The sequence below is a fragment of the Rhinoderma darwinii genome, chromosome 2 (genome assembly GCF_050947455.1).
Source record: "Rhinoderma darwinii isolate aRhiDar2 chromosome 2, aRhiDar2.hap1, whole genome shotgun sequence".
NCBI classification, from domain to species: Eukaryota; Metazoa; Chordata; class Amphibia; order Anura; family Rhinodermatidae; genus Rhinoderma; species Rhinoderma darwinii.
In genome coordinates this window covers 290,128,384-290,143,104 of record NC_134688.1, presented here as the reverse complement: position 1 = coordinate 290,143,104, position 14,721 = coordinate 290,128,384, and the positions used below count along the sequence as shown (strand labels likewise).

Genomic DNA, 14,721 nt, shown 5'->3' with positions numbered 1-14,721 from the left:
CTTTTGCAGGGAGCTGCAGCAAGGCTCCATTCATTTAAATCGAGAAGTGTTGCCGTTCTCAGAACAGCGGGTGGCCAGGAGTGCCGTTGTGAAAGGAAAAGAAAACTTTGATGGGCCTGTAGTGCTAGACCAGCCCCTTTCATTCTAAAGATTGCTTGGGGTCCAGGACATCAGACCCCCACCAATCAAAGTTATAGACTATGCTAGTGATGTACGATCACTTCCTGTGATGGGAAAAACCCTTTAAATGCAAAACATTGCTTTACACAAAATTTTCACTTTTACTAGGCAAATTAGGTTTCCTCTCCAGTAAAACAAGACAAGTAGAAAAATATGGAAATGAAGAGACAACATTAAAAATCATACATTTATTTACTATTTTCCAAATAAAAAAAAAAGTCTTCCATAGCCCTCACAAAGACACCAGAAAACTATTCACCTTTATACAGTAGGCTGCAAAGAACCACTATGTGTGGGAGAACTGTGCATGCAAAGGCATCTCTGCACACCCGTGAATGTACACACCTCTCCCAGTCTCATCTATGACACATTCGTCTATGTGCAGAGCAAAGGCACATGATGCATGTGTGTATCTCCTTTACACGAGCGTTCACAAAACATAGCACTATTATTGCACAATCATTTGTCTTCAACTGTAGAAGCAGTGCGGCTTGTTCCCTAAATGTGACTGCACATTAACTGGCGTTTTTACGGGAGAAATGTCCCAGTGGCCCAATAAGCGAACCAAGTTTAAATGTCGGGAATCTGGTCCAACTAGTTATCTTATAATACACATCTATTGACAATGACAAAATGCCAAGCACATGTTTTCGATACACCCAAAAGGTAAATAAAATGTGCCGCTCTTGTACCCTAAGAAAGGGGTAAGGAAAAAAGCATATTAAACATTGGCCATAAAAAGCTGGTGTGTGGCTGTGTGCGCGCGCGCGCGTGTCTTGATAATTATATTATACATTCACATATACAAATTTGGCAGCTGGAAAGCAAGCTTTAGTATATTTTGTGAAGATATGCTGAATGTAATAAAAGTTCTCTGTGCATAAGACACATTAGCTGTTGTAGCATGACCGATGTCCACAGAGGGAGTCTGATATTTTTCATTTACGTCAGTGCTTTAAGTAAAACAGACTTGGATCAGTTTTTTTCCACATGATTATTATACCGATCACCATATATAAGAACGCAATAAAATAAACTATATAAGACACCGAATATACAGCAATTCAAATTTCTTTGGTTAGAAATATAAAATAAAAAAATATATAAAAATAATGGCAGAGAGCACATGAGAATGCCAAGAAATGAAAACAAAAGTCAGAATAAATAGGTGATAAAGTCTGGAATGAAAGAATGACTGAGAAAGCATGAATGCAAATAGTGGGAAGGTATGCGGAGTGTAAAATAACTATTGCCTGCGCCTCATTTGGTTCAGTCCAGTTATATACAGATTACTCTGCTTTAGGCAGGAAAGGCTGGTTTTCTTCAGGCTGGGGTCCAGGATCACTCAAACATCTTTGCAAGCGTTGGGTGTTAGGACTTTCACTGGGATCAAAAACATCATCTGCCCCAGGTGAAGGGGGCTCCCGGGCTACCATGGTGATCCCACCTTCATCATCGCCTTTCTCTTGAGTTTCATCAATAAGATCCAGAGACTCAGGGGAAGCTGGGTCAATGGTAATTACTGGAAGATTCTTAGAATCACACTTTGGCTCGTAAGCGGTAGGATCTGAGTAAAAAAAAAAACATAAGAAAAACATTCAAACTAGATAAAAATAAATTGAAGTCTGAAACAAATTTCAGTAAGAATAGAGTGTATGTAATAAGTTGTCACTTAGCGCAAGACCCGCTAAGTCTAGATTCACATAACAGTGAAAAAAAACGGCCATTAAAAACTGCTCAACTGTCAGCTTTTCATGGCCATTTTGAATCAGTGTCTCTCCAAATTTTCATACATTTCCAGTCCGTCTGACATCCGTTAAAAAAAAAACCTGATGAATTTCATTTGTCAGGCTTGTTTTGTCTAACCCTGTAGATTATGCCGCACAGCCCCCCCTATAGACTATGCCGCACTGCCCCCCCTGTAGACTATGCCGCACAGCTCCCCCTGTAGACTATGCCGCACAGCCCTCCCTGTAGACTATGCCGCACAGCCCTCCCTGTAGACTATGCCGCACAGCCCTCCCTGTAGACTATGCCGCACAGCCCCCCCTGTAGACTATGCCGCACAGCCCCCCCTGTAGACTATGCCGCACAGCCCTCCCTGTAGACTATGCCGCACAGCCCTCCCTGTAGACTATGCCGCACAGCCCTCCCTGTAGACTATGCCGCACAGCCCTCCCTGTAGACTATGCCGCACAGCCCTCCCTGTAGACTATGCCGCACAGCCCTCCCTGTAGACTATGCCGCACAGCCCTCCCTGTAGACTATGCCGCACAGCCCTCCCTGTAGACTATGCCGCACAGATCCCCCTGTAGACTATGCCGCACAGACCCCCCTGTAGACTATGCCGCACAGACCCCCCTGTAGACTATGCCGCACAGACCCCCCTGTAGACTATGCCGCACAGACCCCCCCTGTAGACTATGCCGCACAGACCCCCCCTGTAGACTATGCCGCACAGCTCCCCCTGTAGACTATGCCGCACAGCTCCCCCTGTAGACTATGCCGCACAGCTCCCCCTGTAGACTATGCCGCACAGCTCCCCCTGTAGACTATGCCGCACAGCTCCCCCTGTAGACTATGCCGCACAGCTCCCCCTGTAGACTATGCCGCACAGCTCCCCCTGTAGACTATGCCGCACAGCTCCCCCTGTAGACTATGCCGCACAGCTCCCCCTGTAGACTATGCCGCACAGCTCCCCTGTAGACTATGCCGCACAGCTCCCCTGTAGACTATGCCGCACAGCTCCCCTGTAGACTATGCCGCACAGCTCCCCTGTAGACTATGCCGCACAGCTCCCCTGTAGACTATGCCGCACAGCTCCCCTGTAGACTATGCCGCACAGCTCCCCTGTAGACCGAAAAATTCGCTACAGTTGACAACAATGCCCCCTGTACTAGCCCCACACTACCCTTGTAGTGAGAGCAACAATGCCCTACATACTCACTGATGGAAGCGCAGTCTCTCGTCTTCTTCACGTGTGGTCTCTCGTACGGGATCTGCCAAGGTGGTGCGATGACGTCATCGCCTCGCCTTCGCAGAACCTGTCAAGACGAGAGACCACACCTGTAGAAGACAGCGCTGCACCGGTGAGTATGCCGCCGATAGCCAGCAAGGGAACTAGTAGTTCCCTTGCCAATTCCCATGTGACAGATCCATTTGTTCTGTGTTGTGATAGTGTTACTGTTTATACACACTATCTTAAGTGTTAAATAATAAAGAAAAATTCTTGCCTCTTTCTCACTGGTCAAATAACTAACAATTATATTTTCCAAATTTAGCTTGTGGATGCTACTATATGTATAAGTAGTTTTGGTGTTGGAAGAGGCATCATGTTAACAATAGGATACCATTTACTTCATGCCAATAAGTGATTTCAAGCCATTATGCTGGATCCATACCTAGTGGAAAAGCTGTAGAATTTCCCTGTTGATTTGTGCACAGAAAATCTTCAGCAGAATGTAGAAGGGTGAAAGGGTGAAATCTGCGGCAAAATTGGCATGGCGGATTTGCTGCAGATTTCAAGCAGATCTGGCCTTTGGGCTAGGGCTCCATTTTACAAAAACCCGTCTAAGTTTCACAGTATAATTACAGCATTAACGCAGCTTATAGGTCACTTAAAAGCTTCCTTATGGGGGAAAAAACTTGCATAGAACCTTGTGCCCATCATAAAAATGTTTGATTTTTCTTTTGCAATTTTTAAAAGATCACTTGCAAAATTCTTTACATTAGGTAAACATTGAAGTTATCCGTGATTCCCAGTGATGTCACAAATTTTCAATGAATCGCTAGGGCTCTTAATCATAGCTATCATTACGAACCCTAGAGGTTTGAAATGCGTAAGCGTGGCCCCGGGATTATTTTAATTGTCCTGTTTTTTAATATGATCAAATAAAAATTTTTTTTTTTTACAAGAGTGCTGGATATACCGCTTCTCCCTTTTTATTGCCTTATATACCTGCTGTCTACTCAGGACTTCTCTTGGGGTATCTTCGAGCACCATCATTATTTACACCGTGGTCCGGACAAACGCATGGAATAACGCAGTAGAAATGCAGTGAGCGAACCCTTATATATTTTTTTCCATTTTATATTGTTCGACCTGGTTTAGTCAGTATTTTGTTACTAAGGGAGTGGAGGATAAATCAGTATACGTTTGTTCACACTGTTTTACAACAGGTGAAATAGGCAGTCTGAGGGCAGCTGCAGGGATGATCAGTAACGGAACACGATCCCCCCCCAAATAAACTCTGAAGTGTCCTTTAATGCCGGATTAAAGGAATGTTACGGTTTGTGTATGATATATACATAGATCTATTTGCATACGAATTACACTGCTCACCTGAACCAACACGTGCTCTGGAAAGCGTAGGCGAATCCAACTTGTGCGCAGGAACAGTTAAATAATTAGCAGCCTGAAACAAACACAGGTAAACGTAACCAAATTACTAAGCACCACTTTTATCATGTAAACATTCATTACATGTATTGTGACCACAATGGAACAGATTTCTTTTAGATCCACTAAAGATCATTTGATTTATTATAGTGTACCTAACTTTTCAGGAGACATTTCAGAATACGCTTTCATATGTGTGTCCATGAGGAATAAAACTATTTCTGGACATTATATGATCTCTCCCACTTTCTCGGACATAGAAATCTTACCAGCAGCCGGTCTCTCATTATGCTCCCTCCTCCCCTCTCCATAGACCTGTATTGACAGGCAGTGAAGCTACACACACACACCTTCTGTAACTAGCGACAGACATTACTTAACAAGAGGTGGACTGCAGATTACAGGAAGGGAGACACCAAGTGCAAGTAATTTCATAGAGCATTTACTTGGATAAAACAAACTTAATTTTAACAGTAAGTAAATTACAAAGTTTAACTAGATCAGGTATAATATTAGATTAGCATAAGATGTTTAAAAAGTTTGTGTCCAAATAGGATTTATGCACATTTCTGGTGCTGCAGTTAATCATTAGACTGCAATTGTGAATAATCCCTTAAGTTACAGTCCTATGCTACATCTTTTTTAAAGAAGCACTCCCACAAATAGCTTTTTTTGCTCCCCCCGTTTGTAAATGCTTTTGCACACCTGCCACTGTGGTTAAAAATACTTACCTTACGCTTCTTTGTCTTCTATTTTCAGCCCCCGTTCAGTCCTTCCGTGGGACAATGTAATCCCTGTTCTGACTAACCGAATGCTACAGCGTCCAGGTCAGCCCAATAATAAATAGAGAGACTGACTACTGGTCCACACAGCAGACACTGTAGCATTCGGTTAGTCAGAGCGGTGGTCATGTGTTCCAACGGAAGGCCCGAACAAAGGCTGAAAATAGAAGATGTAGAGCTCGGTAAGTATTTTTAACCGCAGTTTCAGGTATGCAATCACACTTCCAATGGTGGCGCAAGATTAACTACTTGTGGGAGTGCTTCTTTACATGGATTGTTTGGGTTAAAAATGCAAAAGACTTTGCAACACAGTCACCTTTTGAATTTTGCTCCACTATTCCCATCCTTACTGTACATACCAAATAGATGTTACATATGGTAATGTGATGCAACATAGCATAGACGTTACATTACCATGTGTAAACCACAAAAAAATGAACATCAGCAGGGTCCGGCAGCACAGGAAAACTGCAAAATTACTTAAAGTATATCGCACACTTACCCGATTCTCTATGTGATGCATTTTTTGCCTTCTGAGTAACATCTGGTTCCAGGCTTCTTCGTATGGATCAGCAACTAAAGTGTGCCGGTTGTAAGAACGGAGCTAGATATGGATTAACAAAACATTACTTTTGGTGCAGGAAAAGGAGGGGTAAATACAAAAAACAACATGCCTAGAGACAAATTAATACATACTTGATAATATAAAGAGAATACAGGAGCACAAATCTTTTGAAATCATCTCACCCTTTGTCGTGTCCTTTGTAAATTATTGCGAAGGATCTTGCGGATCTCCTCCTCTTTTACTTTAGATAGTGTTGGAATTACTCTATCTGATGGCTTAGGCTTTGGTTGAATATTTCTGCAGAGAAATATGATGTAAATATCCTCCCACACACAAGTTCCCCTAATAAACCCTGGACTATGTTAATACAATTTGCTGAAATCAACATATCCTAAAAAGTAACCTAAAAATTGACGCATTGGCAATATACATTCAACTTAGTATTTAAACGAACACTCTCAAAGGCTTCATATATGGAAGTATTCTCACTTACTGCATGGATACTGTAGATACAGCAGATGGGATCTTTCCAATGCCACCACCCTCTACCAATTCTATTGCCTGCTTCATCTCCATTTTATGATAAAAGGCAATGAGCTGTGGCTCTGTAGACCTCTCCCCTGCAATAAGGCACTTCTTCACATAAGTTTTATTGAAGCGGTTCAATCTGGATTGGGAAATACGTTACTTTTTTAAATACTGAAATTATACATGGTTTATTTACAAAAAAGACAAAATTATAAAAAAGCAGTAAAAAAAAAAAACCCACATCTTTCTCATCTCAAACAGCTTTACCAAATTGCTATACCCCCTAGAGAAGATACAAGTAGACTGAAAGGCCCAACTTTTCCTAATTTGGCCATAGCTAAGGCCTCATGCACACGACCGTAGCCGTGTGCACGGCCGTGAATTTCGGGTCGGCCGGCTGCGGACTGTCAGCGGACTGTCAGCCGCAGGCCGCCCGCAAATCGCGGGACATGCACATGGCCGCGGCCATTGTTTTCAATGAGCCCGGACCGCAGAACCAGGCCGTAATAAGACATGCCCGTTCTTTCTGCGGTCCGGGCTCCCGGGCCGTGCACGGACCGCAAAAACTACAGTCGTGTGCACGGCCCCATAGAAAAGAATGGGGCCGCAATTCTCCCGTGGATTTTCGGGGGAATTGCGGCCGCAAAAACACGGTCGTGTGCATGAGGCCTAAGACATTAATGTGCGCCAGAATTGTCCTTTATTATATGAGGTCTCCAAGATTTCCTACACTGGATAAATGGATATACAAGGTCATTGAGAATGTAAGTTTCATACGCCACACTTAATTAATATGTCATATCTTATACCAGATAATTTGTTATTAAGGGTCAAACACCTCTTTAACCCCTTAAGGACACAGCCTAGTTTGCGCCTTAAGGCTCAGAGGCCATTTTTCAAATCTGACATATTTCAGGTGGTAATCGCTTCAGAATGCTTAAACCTATCCAAGCGATTCTGAGATTGTTTTCTCGCGATACATTGGGCTTTATGTTCGTGGTAAAATTTGGTCGATATATTCAGTGTTTATTTGTGAAAAATTGCAAAATTTTGAGAAAATGTTGAAAAAAATAGCATTTTCCTGAATTTAAATGTATCTGCTAGTAAAACAGACGGTTATACCACCAAAAATAGTGACTAGTTCACATTTCCCATATGTCTACTTTAGAGTGGCATCGTTTTATTTTTCCTGGACGTTACACGGCTTCGAACATAAACAGCAATTTGTCGTGTTTTTAAGAAAATTTCAAAAGCATTTTTAAGGTACCTGTTCAGTTCTGAAGTGGCTTTGAGGGGCCTATGTATTAGATACCCCCATAAAACACTCCATTTTAAAAACTAGACCCCTCAAAGTATTCAAAACAGCATTTAGAAAGTTTGTTTTAACCCTTTAGGCATTTCACAGGAATTAAAGCAAAGTGGAGGTGAAATTTGCAAATTTCATTTTTCTTGCTGAATTTCAATTTTATTCAATTTTTTTTTGTAACACGGAAGGTTTTACCAGAGAAACACTACTAAATATGTATTGTCCAGATTCTGCAGTTTTTAGAAATGTCCCACATGTGGCTCAAATGTGCTACTGGACTAAAACACAACCCCCAGAAGCAATGGGGCCTGTTTTTTATTACAATATATTTTAGGCAGCACGCCAGGTTTTAAGAGGTGTTGAGGTGCCAAAACAGTAGGAATCCCCCAAAAGTGACCCCATTTTGGAAACTAAAAGAATTAATTTATGGGTGTTGTGACCATTTAGACCCCACAGTATTTTCATAGAATTTATTTGAATTGGGCTGTTAATTAAAAAAAAATTATTTTTTCCAATAAAATGTAGTTTGGGCTCAAAATTTCTTATTTTCACAAGAAATAAAATACTCCATTCTGTTGCCCATTTTGTCCTGAGTGCTGCAATACCCCATTTGTGATGATAAACTGCTGTTTGAGCCCATGGGAGGGCTCAGAAGGAAAGGACCACCATTTGTCCTACTGGGGATTTTCTGGTGCGAAGTCATGTATGCAGAAGCCCCTGAGGTACCAGTACAGTTGAAACCCCCAAGAAGTGACCCCGTTTTAAAAACTACACCCTTAAGGCATTCATCTAGAGGTGTAGTGAGCATTTTGACCGGAGACATACACCCCATAAACTGTAATGTGGGTTCTCCCGGGTATGGCAATACCCTACATGTGGCTGTTATCAGCTGCCTGGGCACACAGCAGGGCCCAGAGGTGAAAGACGAGGGGGGATAAGCTGTGCGGAGTGCTTCAGGGTAAGTAAAACTGGGGTAGATTAAAAATCAAGGGATGTATGATAAATTTTAAAACACTTTCATACAGAGTCCTGGTTTTTCAGGACACGTGTGTGTCACATTGATATATTGTGTCCCTCCTTATCCCCCTCTTATAGCAGACTTTGCACCTCTTGACTTTTTCCCTTCTTGCCAGTTTGGGGAACTTTTCCTGGAAAGTGTTGCCCTGGTACGATGCGTGTGGCCTCGCTTCCAGAAGTACTGGGTGCCCCCCCCCCCCTTCCTGGTCCCTAAAAATGAGTTTCTTGATAACCACCTCTTGAAATTCCAGGAAAGTTCCCGTCTGGCCTGTACATCGACGTAGCACGTACGCATTGTACAATGCCAACTGTATGATGTGCACGGCCAGCTTCTTATACCACACCGCATGGCGCTGTAGGGCTTCAGGACTTGATCTGACAAGTCCACCCCTCACATGTACCTACTGTAGCCCAGGATGCAGTCTGGTTTGGGGGTCCCTGTACTGGTACCTCGTACAGGTACATGGGTGCTGGTGTGGCCATGTATTGTTTTCAATACAAGGACATCTCTCTTGTCCTTGTACTTGACACACAATATGTTGCTGCTGGATTGTGCCCTGCTCTCACCCCTTCTGAGTGTTTGCCCAAGCAGAGTCTTAGGGAGGCCTCTCAGATTTTTTCTAGCAGTACCGCATGCCACAGTACTTCTGGAAGCAAGGCACTTGAAGAGCGGGACGGTGGTATAAAAATTATCCAGGTAGAGGTGGTAACCCTGGTCCAGCAGTGGGTGCACCAAATCCCACACAATTTTTGCATTAACTCCCAGTAAGGAGGGGGCATTCTGGGGGCTGAATACTGCTGTCCTAAATTTGTAGGTATACCCTGATGAACTCTCGCACAGCTTATACATCTTCACGCCATACCTTGCCCTCTTACCCGGCAGGTACTGGCGGAATTGAAGCCTCCCTTTAAAATGTACCAAGGACTCATCAATAGAAATACACTTCTCGGTGGTGTATGCTTGGGAAAAACGGGCACTGAAATGGTCTAATAGGGGTCTTCATTTATACAAACGGTCAAAACTGGGGTCATCTCGGAGTGAGCGCTGCTCATTAGGAGAATTGGCTAATTATTTTTTTTTTTTTTTAGGTTCCAGTTCTGAAGTTGCTTTGAGGGGCCTATATATTAGAAACCCCTATCAAACACCCCATTTTAGAAACTAGACCCCTCAAAGTATTCACAACAGCATATAGAACGTTTATTAACCCTTTAAGTGTTTCACAGGAATTTAGCGCAAAGTAGAGGTGAAATTTACATATTTATTTTTTTTGTAAGAAAATCCTTTTTAGTCAATTTTTTTCTGTAAAACACAAGGTTTTACTAGAGAAACACAACTCTATATTTATTGCCCAGATTCTGCAGTTTTGAGAAATATCCCACATGTGTCCCTAGTGCGGTAATGGACTGAAGCACCGGCCTCAGAAGCAAAGGAGCACCTAGAGGATTTTGAGGCCTCCTTTTTATTAGGCACCATGTCCGGTTTGAAGAGGTCTTGTGGTGCCAAAACATTGGATGCATGTGACTTTTTGATCAGTTTTTATTAGGCATGGTGACTAAAAAACAGCAATTCTATTGTTTTTTTATTCAATTTTTTTTACAGCGGTCACCCTGCGCTATAAATGACATAAGCACTTTATTCTGCGGGGCGATACGATTACGGCAATACCATATGTTTATAGTTTTTTTTATGTCTTATGGCTTTTGCACAATAAATTTACTTTTTGTGTTACCTTATTCTAAGAGCCAAAACGTTTTTTATTTTTCCATCAATAAAGCCGTGCGAGGTCTTGTTTGTTGCGTAACGAACTGTAGTTTCGATCAGGACAATTTTTAGGTACACGCAACTTTTTGATCTCTTTTTATTCCATTTTTTGTGAGGTGAAGTGACCAAACAATCGTGATTCTGGTATGGTTTATTATTTTCTTTTACGGCGTTCACCGCGCTGGATAAGTAACTAAATAATTTTGTAGTTCAGGCCATTACGGATGTGGCGATACCAATTATGTATAGTTTATTATTAATAAAAATAAATAAACCAATAAAAGGACTGATAAGGGAAAAAGGAGGGTTTTTACTTTTAAAACCTTTATTTTCTTATTTTTACACAACTTTTTTTTACTTTTTCTTTTTACTTTATCCCAGGGGCAGGAGGCCCTGATCGCAATTCTAATACACTACACTACATGCGTAGTGCAGTGTATTAGAGCGGTTAGCTACTCACTGACAGCAAGCATAGTGGGTCCTGACTTCGTCAGTACCCATTAGGCTTCTGTAGATGGCATAGCCGGACACCATTGTTAGGCATCCGGTTGCCATAGCAACCATCGCTGCCCGCTATCATGTAGCAGGCTGTCGATGGCGGCTTAACCCCTAAGAAGCCACAATCGCTATTGAACGCTGCTTTGAAGGGGTTAATCAGCGGGGACACAGTGATCGGTCCCCGCTATAGCAGCTGCGGCAACGGCTGTACGAGACAGCAGCTGTCACAGCTCCTGTATGTGTCGGGAAGACGGCCGAAAGGGTAGTTTCTCCCGTGACGTACTATTCCGTTATGGAGCGCGAACGGGATGGTTTCCATGACAGAATAGTACGTCACTGAGCGCGAAGGGGTTAATATAATGTGTCACATCTTTTCACTGGACGTGCACCAAAAGAAAGAAAATAAACACACCTCACCAGCTCCCTCTTCATGCCTCTGCTCATTCAAGGTACTGACGCCGGGCAATGTCAGTACTGGTGCGAATACGCAGACCTGATAAGAGTACTGCGTCGCATTGGTACCAACGTTGCACAGTATTCGATTTTCAGGCAGAGTATTCCCTGATGCATATATTTGCCATTAACTCCATATAACTCGGGTATATATATATTTTTTACTGTGCCCCTCTGCGAAGAAAAACGAGGTAGACCACTCTTTTCTATATAGTGTTAAAAAAAAAAAAAAAAAAAAGGTATACTGATGCACCAGTCCAGCATATGCCAAAAAAGACACTCTCGACATATGCTAGGTGCATGGGGGCTATAGGCACATCTGAGTAGAAGTCAGCTAATACTCCTGGCGTATACCTCATACATGTCTGAAAACGAGATCTTAAGCGAGCTATTTTAGTAATTTAATATTTTAAAAAAACTTCCCTAGAGGCGGCTATATTGAAGATACACACTCCTTGCATTATCTCTATAGACCATGCAGCAGGGTGTGCTTTATGGCAGTTGAAATGAACGGGAGTCATTTAAGAGAAAAATATCATAGATTATTACAGTCTCCAGGAGTACATCCCTCTCCCCAGAGACACAGGGGAAATGCATATAGAGCCCTATCTTTGTGTAGTATTACTATTCTGCCTTATCTAGGCCTTCATGAGTACAAGCGCTACCAATAAATATAAAATGAGTGTATAAATCAAAGTGGGTTTACCCATTTGCAATAACAGTGCTCCTGCAGATGACAAGAGGGTGAAAACATTTTGGACTGCTATCAGGGTATGTTCACACTAGGGTTGTCACGATACCAGAATTTGCACTCCGATTCTTTGTGTAGTATTGCAATTCTCGATACCAAAACGATACTTTACCAACAATAAAAAAAAACTCACAAAAATATAAAGTTCTTCCATTCTCTTATGTGAGACACTTGTGAGGCACATAAAGGTACTAAATTCATATTATTTACCTCACAGCCATAATGGACAACATTTGGTTAATGTCTGAGGTACATGATGGGGTTAATTACTATTAAAGGGGTGTTCCGGTTAGAACAACTTATCGCCTATCCGTAGGATAGAGGGTAACTTGCTGATCGGTTCGTGTCCGACTGCTGGGACCCTCCACTGATCACGAGAACTGGGGTCCCGTTCCCTCGGTTTGAACTGAGCGGCAGGTCGCTCATACGCACTGACGCTCCATTCATTCTCTATGGGAGAGCCGGAAATAGCCGAACGAGGTACTCGGCGATCTCCTGCACTCCCATAGATGTAAATTGTCGTTTGTAATGGGATCATGAAAAGCACTATTTAAAAGAGGACTTCCATCTATTTATTTTATAGAATACTATAAGAACGTGCGTGAATGTAACTTACTTGTCCTTCCAGTGATGATGGCCATAGTGACCACATATGTCTTCAATTCCAGTCAGAAGATGATCAAGGAACTAAAGAGAAACAAACCAGGGATCATAAAAATATTTAGAAACATCCCATTTTTCTTAAGGGGGAGTTCACACAGCGTTTGTCAGACAAAAAAATAAATATTACTTTTTTTAGCCATTGAATCCAATGCAAAAATAGCAGGCAAAAAACGCTCAAGACGAGTGCCGTGTGTTTTTTCTGCCTCCCATTGATTTCAATAGAAGGTCAGAGGCGGAAACCTCTCGAAGAGCATGCAGTTTTTAGTTTTTTTGCAAGCAGCCAAAAGCCGCAAGGAAAAACCAAGCATCTGCCTCCCATTAAAATCAATGGGGGGGGGGATTTGGGGCTTATCTTGGTGATGATTCAGACACGGAATCAGCGCCAAAAAATGGTGTATGAACTATTCCTAAAACGTACCTAACTTTTAGCTGACTTTTCAGAATAAGCCGTCATATGTACATGGGGAATAATACTATTTCTGGCCATTATATGACTTGTATTCTGCATTATTGAGCAGTTTCCCCTCTGCAGGTCTCGCTCTAATTCTCAGTTGTCTCTGAGCTAGTGGGTGGAGTCTATTGGCTATCATGTCTGCCGTACAGCGCTCACGTAGAAGAGGAGAGCAAGATATATATATATATATATAAGCTGCAGCAGCATGGGGGACATAATACCCCAGTAACGAGCATTATGCATCAGGGATGACTTTGGTATGGAAGAACTTGAGTGGCCTGCACAGAGCCCGGACCTCAACCCCATCGGACACTTTTGGGATGAACTCATACGCTAATTGCGAGCCAGGCCCAACATGCTCATATAGATATGATTGTCAGGTGTCCAAATACTTTTTTGTACAGATATATATTTTCACATCAATGACAATTTTCCACTGATAATCGCTGAAAAAAATATTTGTAAACATCACATTCTGACGATTATATAGAAATGAGTTGCGCTATATAGGCTGTGCTTATCTCTTCCTGTAGAAGAGGTCAGTGACACATTGATTTTGTAGGCGGTTCCTTCTCCTGTGCCAAACCCTGACTGGCTGACATGTAGTGCTCCCGCTAATGGTTTTTATCAGCTGCACTGTGCTCCGCTGCAGATTTCCATCATGAAAAGAATAAGGGTGTTATATATTAACCAATAATAAATATTGAACAGGAAGCTCCCCTTTTCTCTTCAAAACTTTTCTGCCCAGCTGAGGTATGTATTATGAATAGATTCCAGATGCATGGCAACCAAGAACTTTTAACCCCTTGCCGCCGTAGCCAGTTTTCACCTTCCGAACAGCCTAATTTTTTTTTTTTAAATCTGACGTGTCACTTTATGTGGTTTTAACTTTGGAATGTTTTTACTTATACAAGCGACTCGGAGACTGTTTTCACGTAACACATTGTACTTAATGTTAATGATAAATTTTGGTAGCTACATCCATTATTTGTGAAAAACACCAAAAATGTTAAGAAAATGTAAAAAAAAATTAGCATTTTTCAAAATTTGATTTTCTCTGCTTGTAAGACAGATAGTTATACCACACAAAATAGTTACTAATAGACGATTCCCATATAACTACTTAACGTTGCCATCATTTTTTAAGTGTTCTTTTATTTATTTTTAGGACGTTAGGAGGGTTATAAGTTTGGCAGTAATTTTTCCCTATTTTCAAGAAAATTTCCCAAATTTTTTTTAGGGACCAATTCAGTTCTTAAGTGGCTTCGGAGTGTTCTAGATGTTATAAACCACCTGTAAATCATCCTTCAAAGTATTTAAAAAAGCATTTTGGAAGGCTTAACCCTCTAGGCGGTTCACAGGA

At 41.9% G+C, this 14,721-nt stretch overlaps 1 protein-coding gene across 1 annotated transcript in view; it reads right to left on the bottom strand.

The window, feature by feature from the left end:
* Positions 1-353: 353 nt before the first annotated feature.
* Positions 354-14,721, bottom strand: part of SLC9A1 (solute carrier family 9 member A1) — a 55,578-nt gene continuing 41,210 nt past the window's right edge. The window contains exons 7-12 of the mRNA XM_075853446.1: positions 12,858-12,928; positions 6,420-6,593; positions 6,109-6,223; positions 5,864-5,965; positions 4,523-4,595; positions 354-1,747 (exon numbers count right to left, since the gene is read on the bottom strand). Of these exons, the coding sequence (XP_075709561.1) occupies positions 1,470-1,747; positions 4,523-4,595; positions 5,864-5,965; positions 6,109-6,223; positions 6,420-6,593; positions 12,858-12,928 (813 nt within the window). The 3' untranslated portion in view covers positions 354-1,469. The remainder of the gene's footprint in view (positions 1,748-4,522; positions 4,596-5,863; positions 5,966-6,108; positions 6,224-6,419; positions 6,594-12,857; positions 12,929-14,721) is intronic.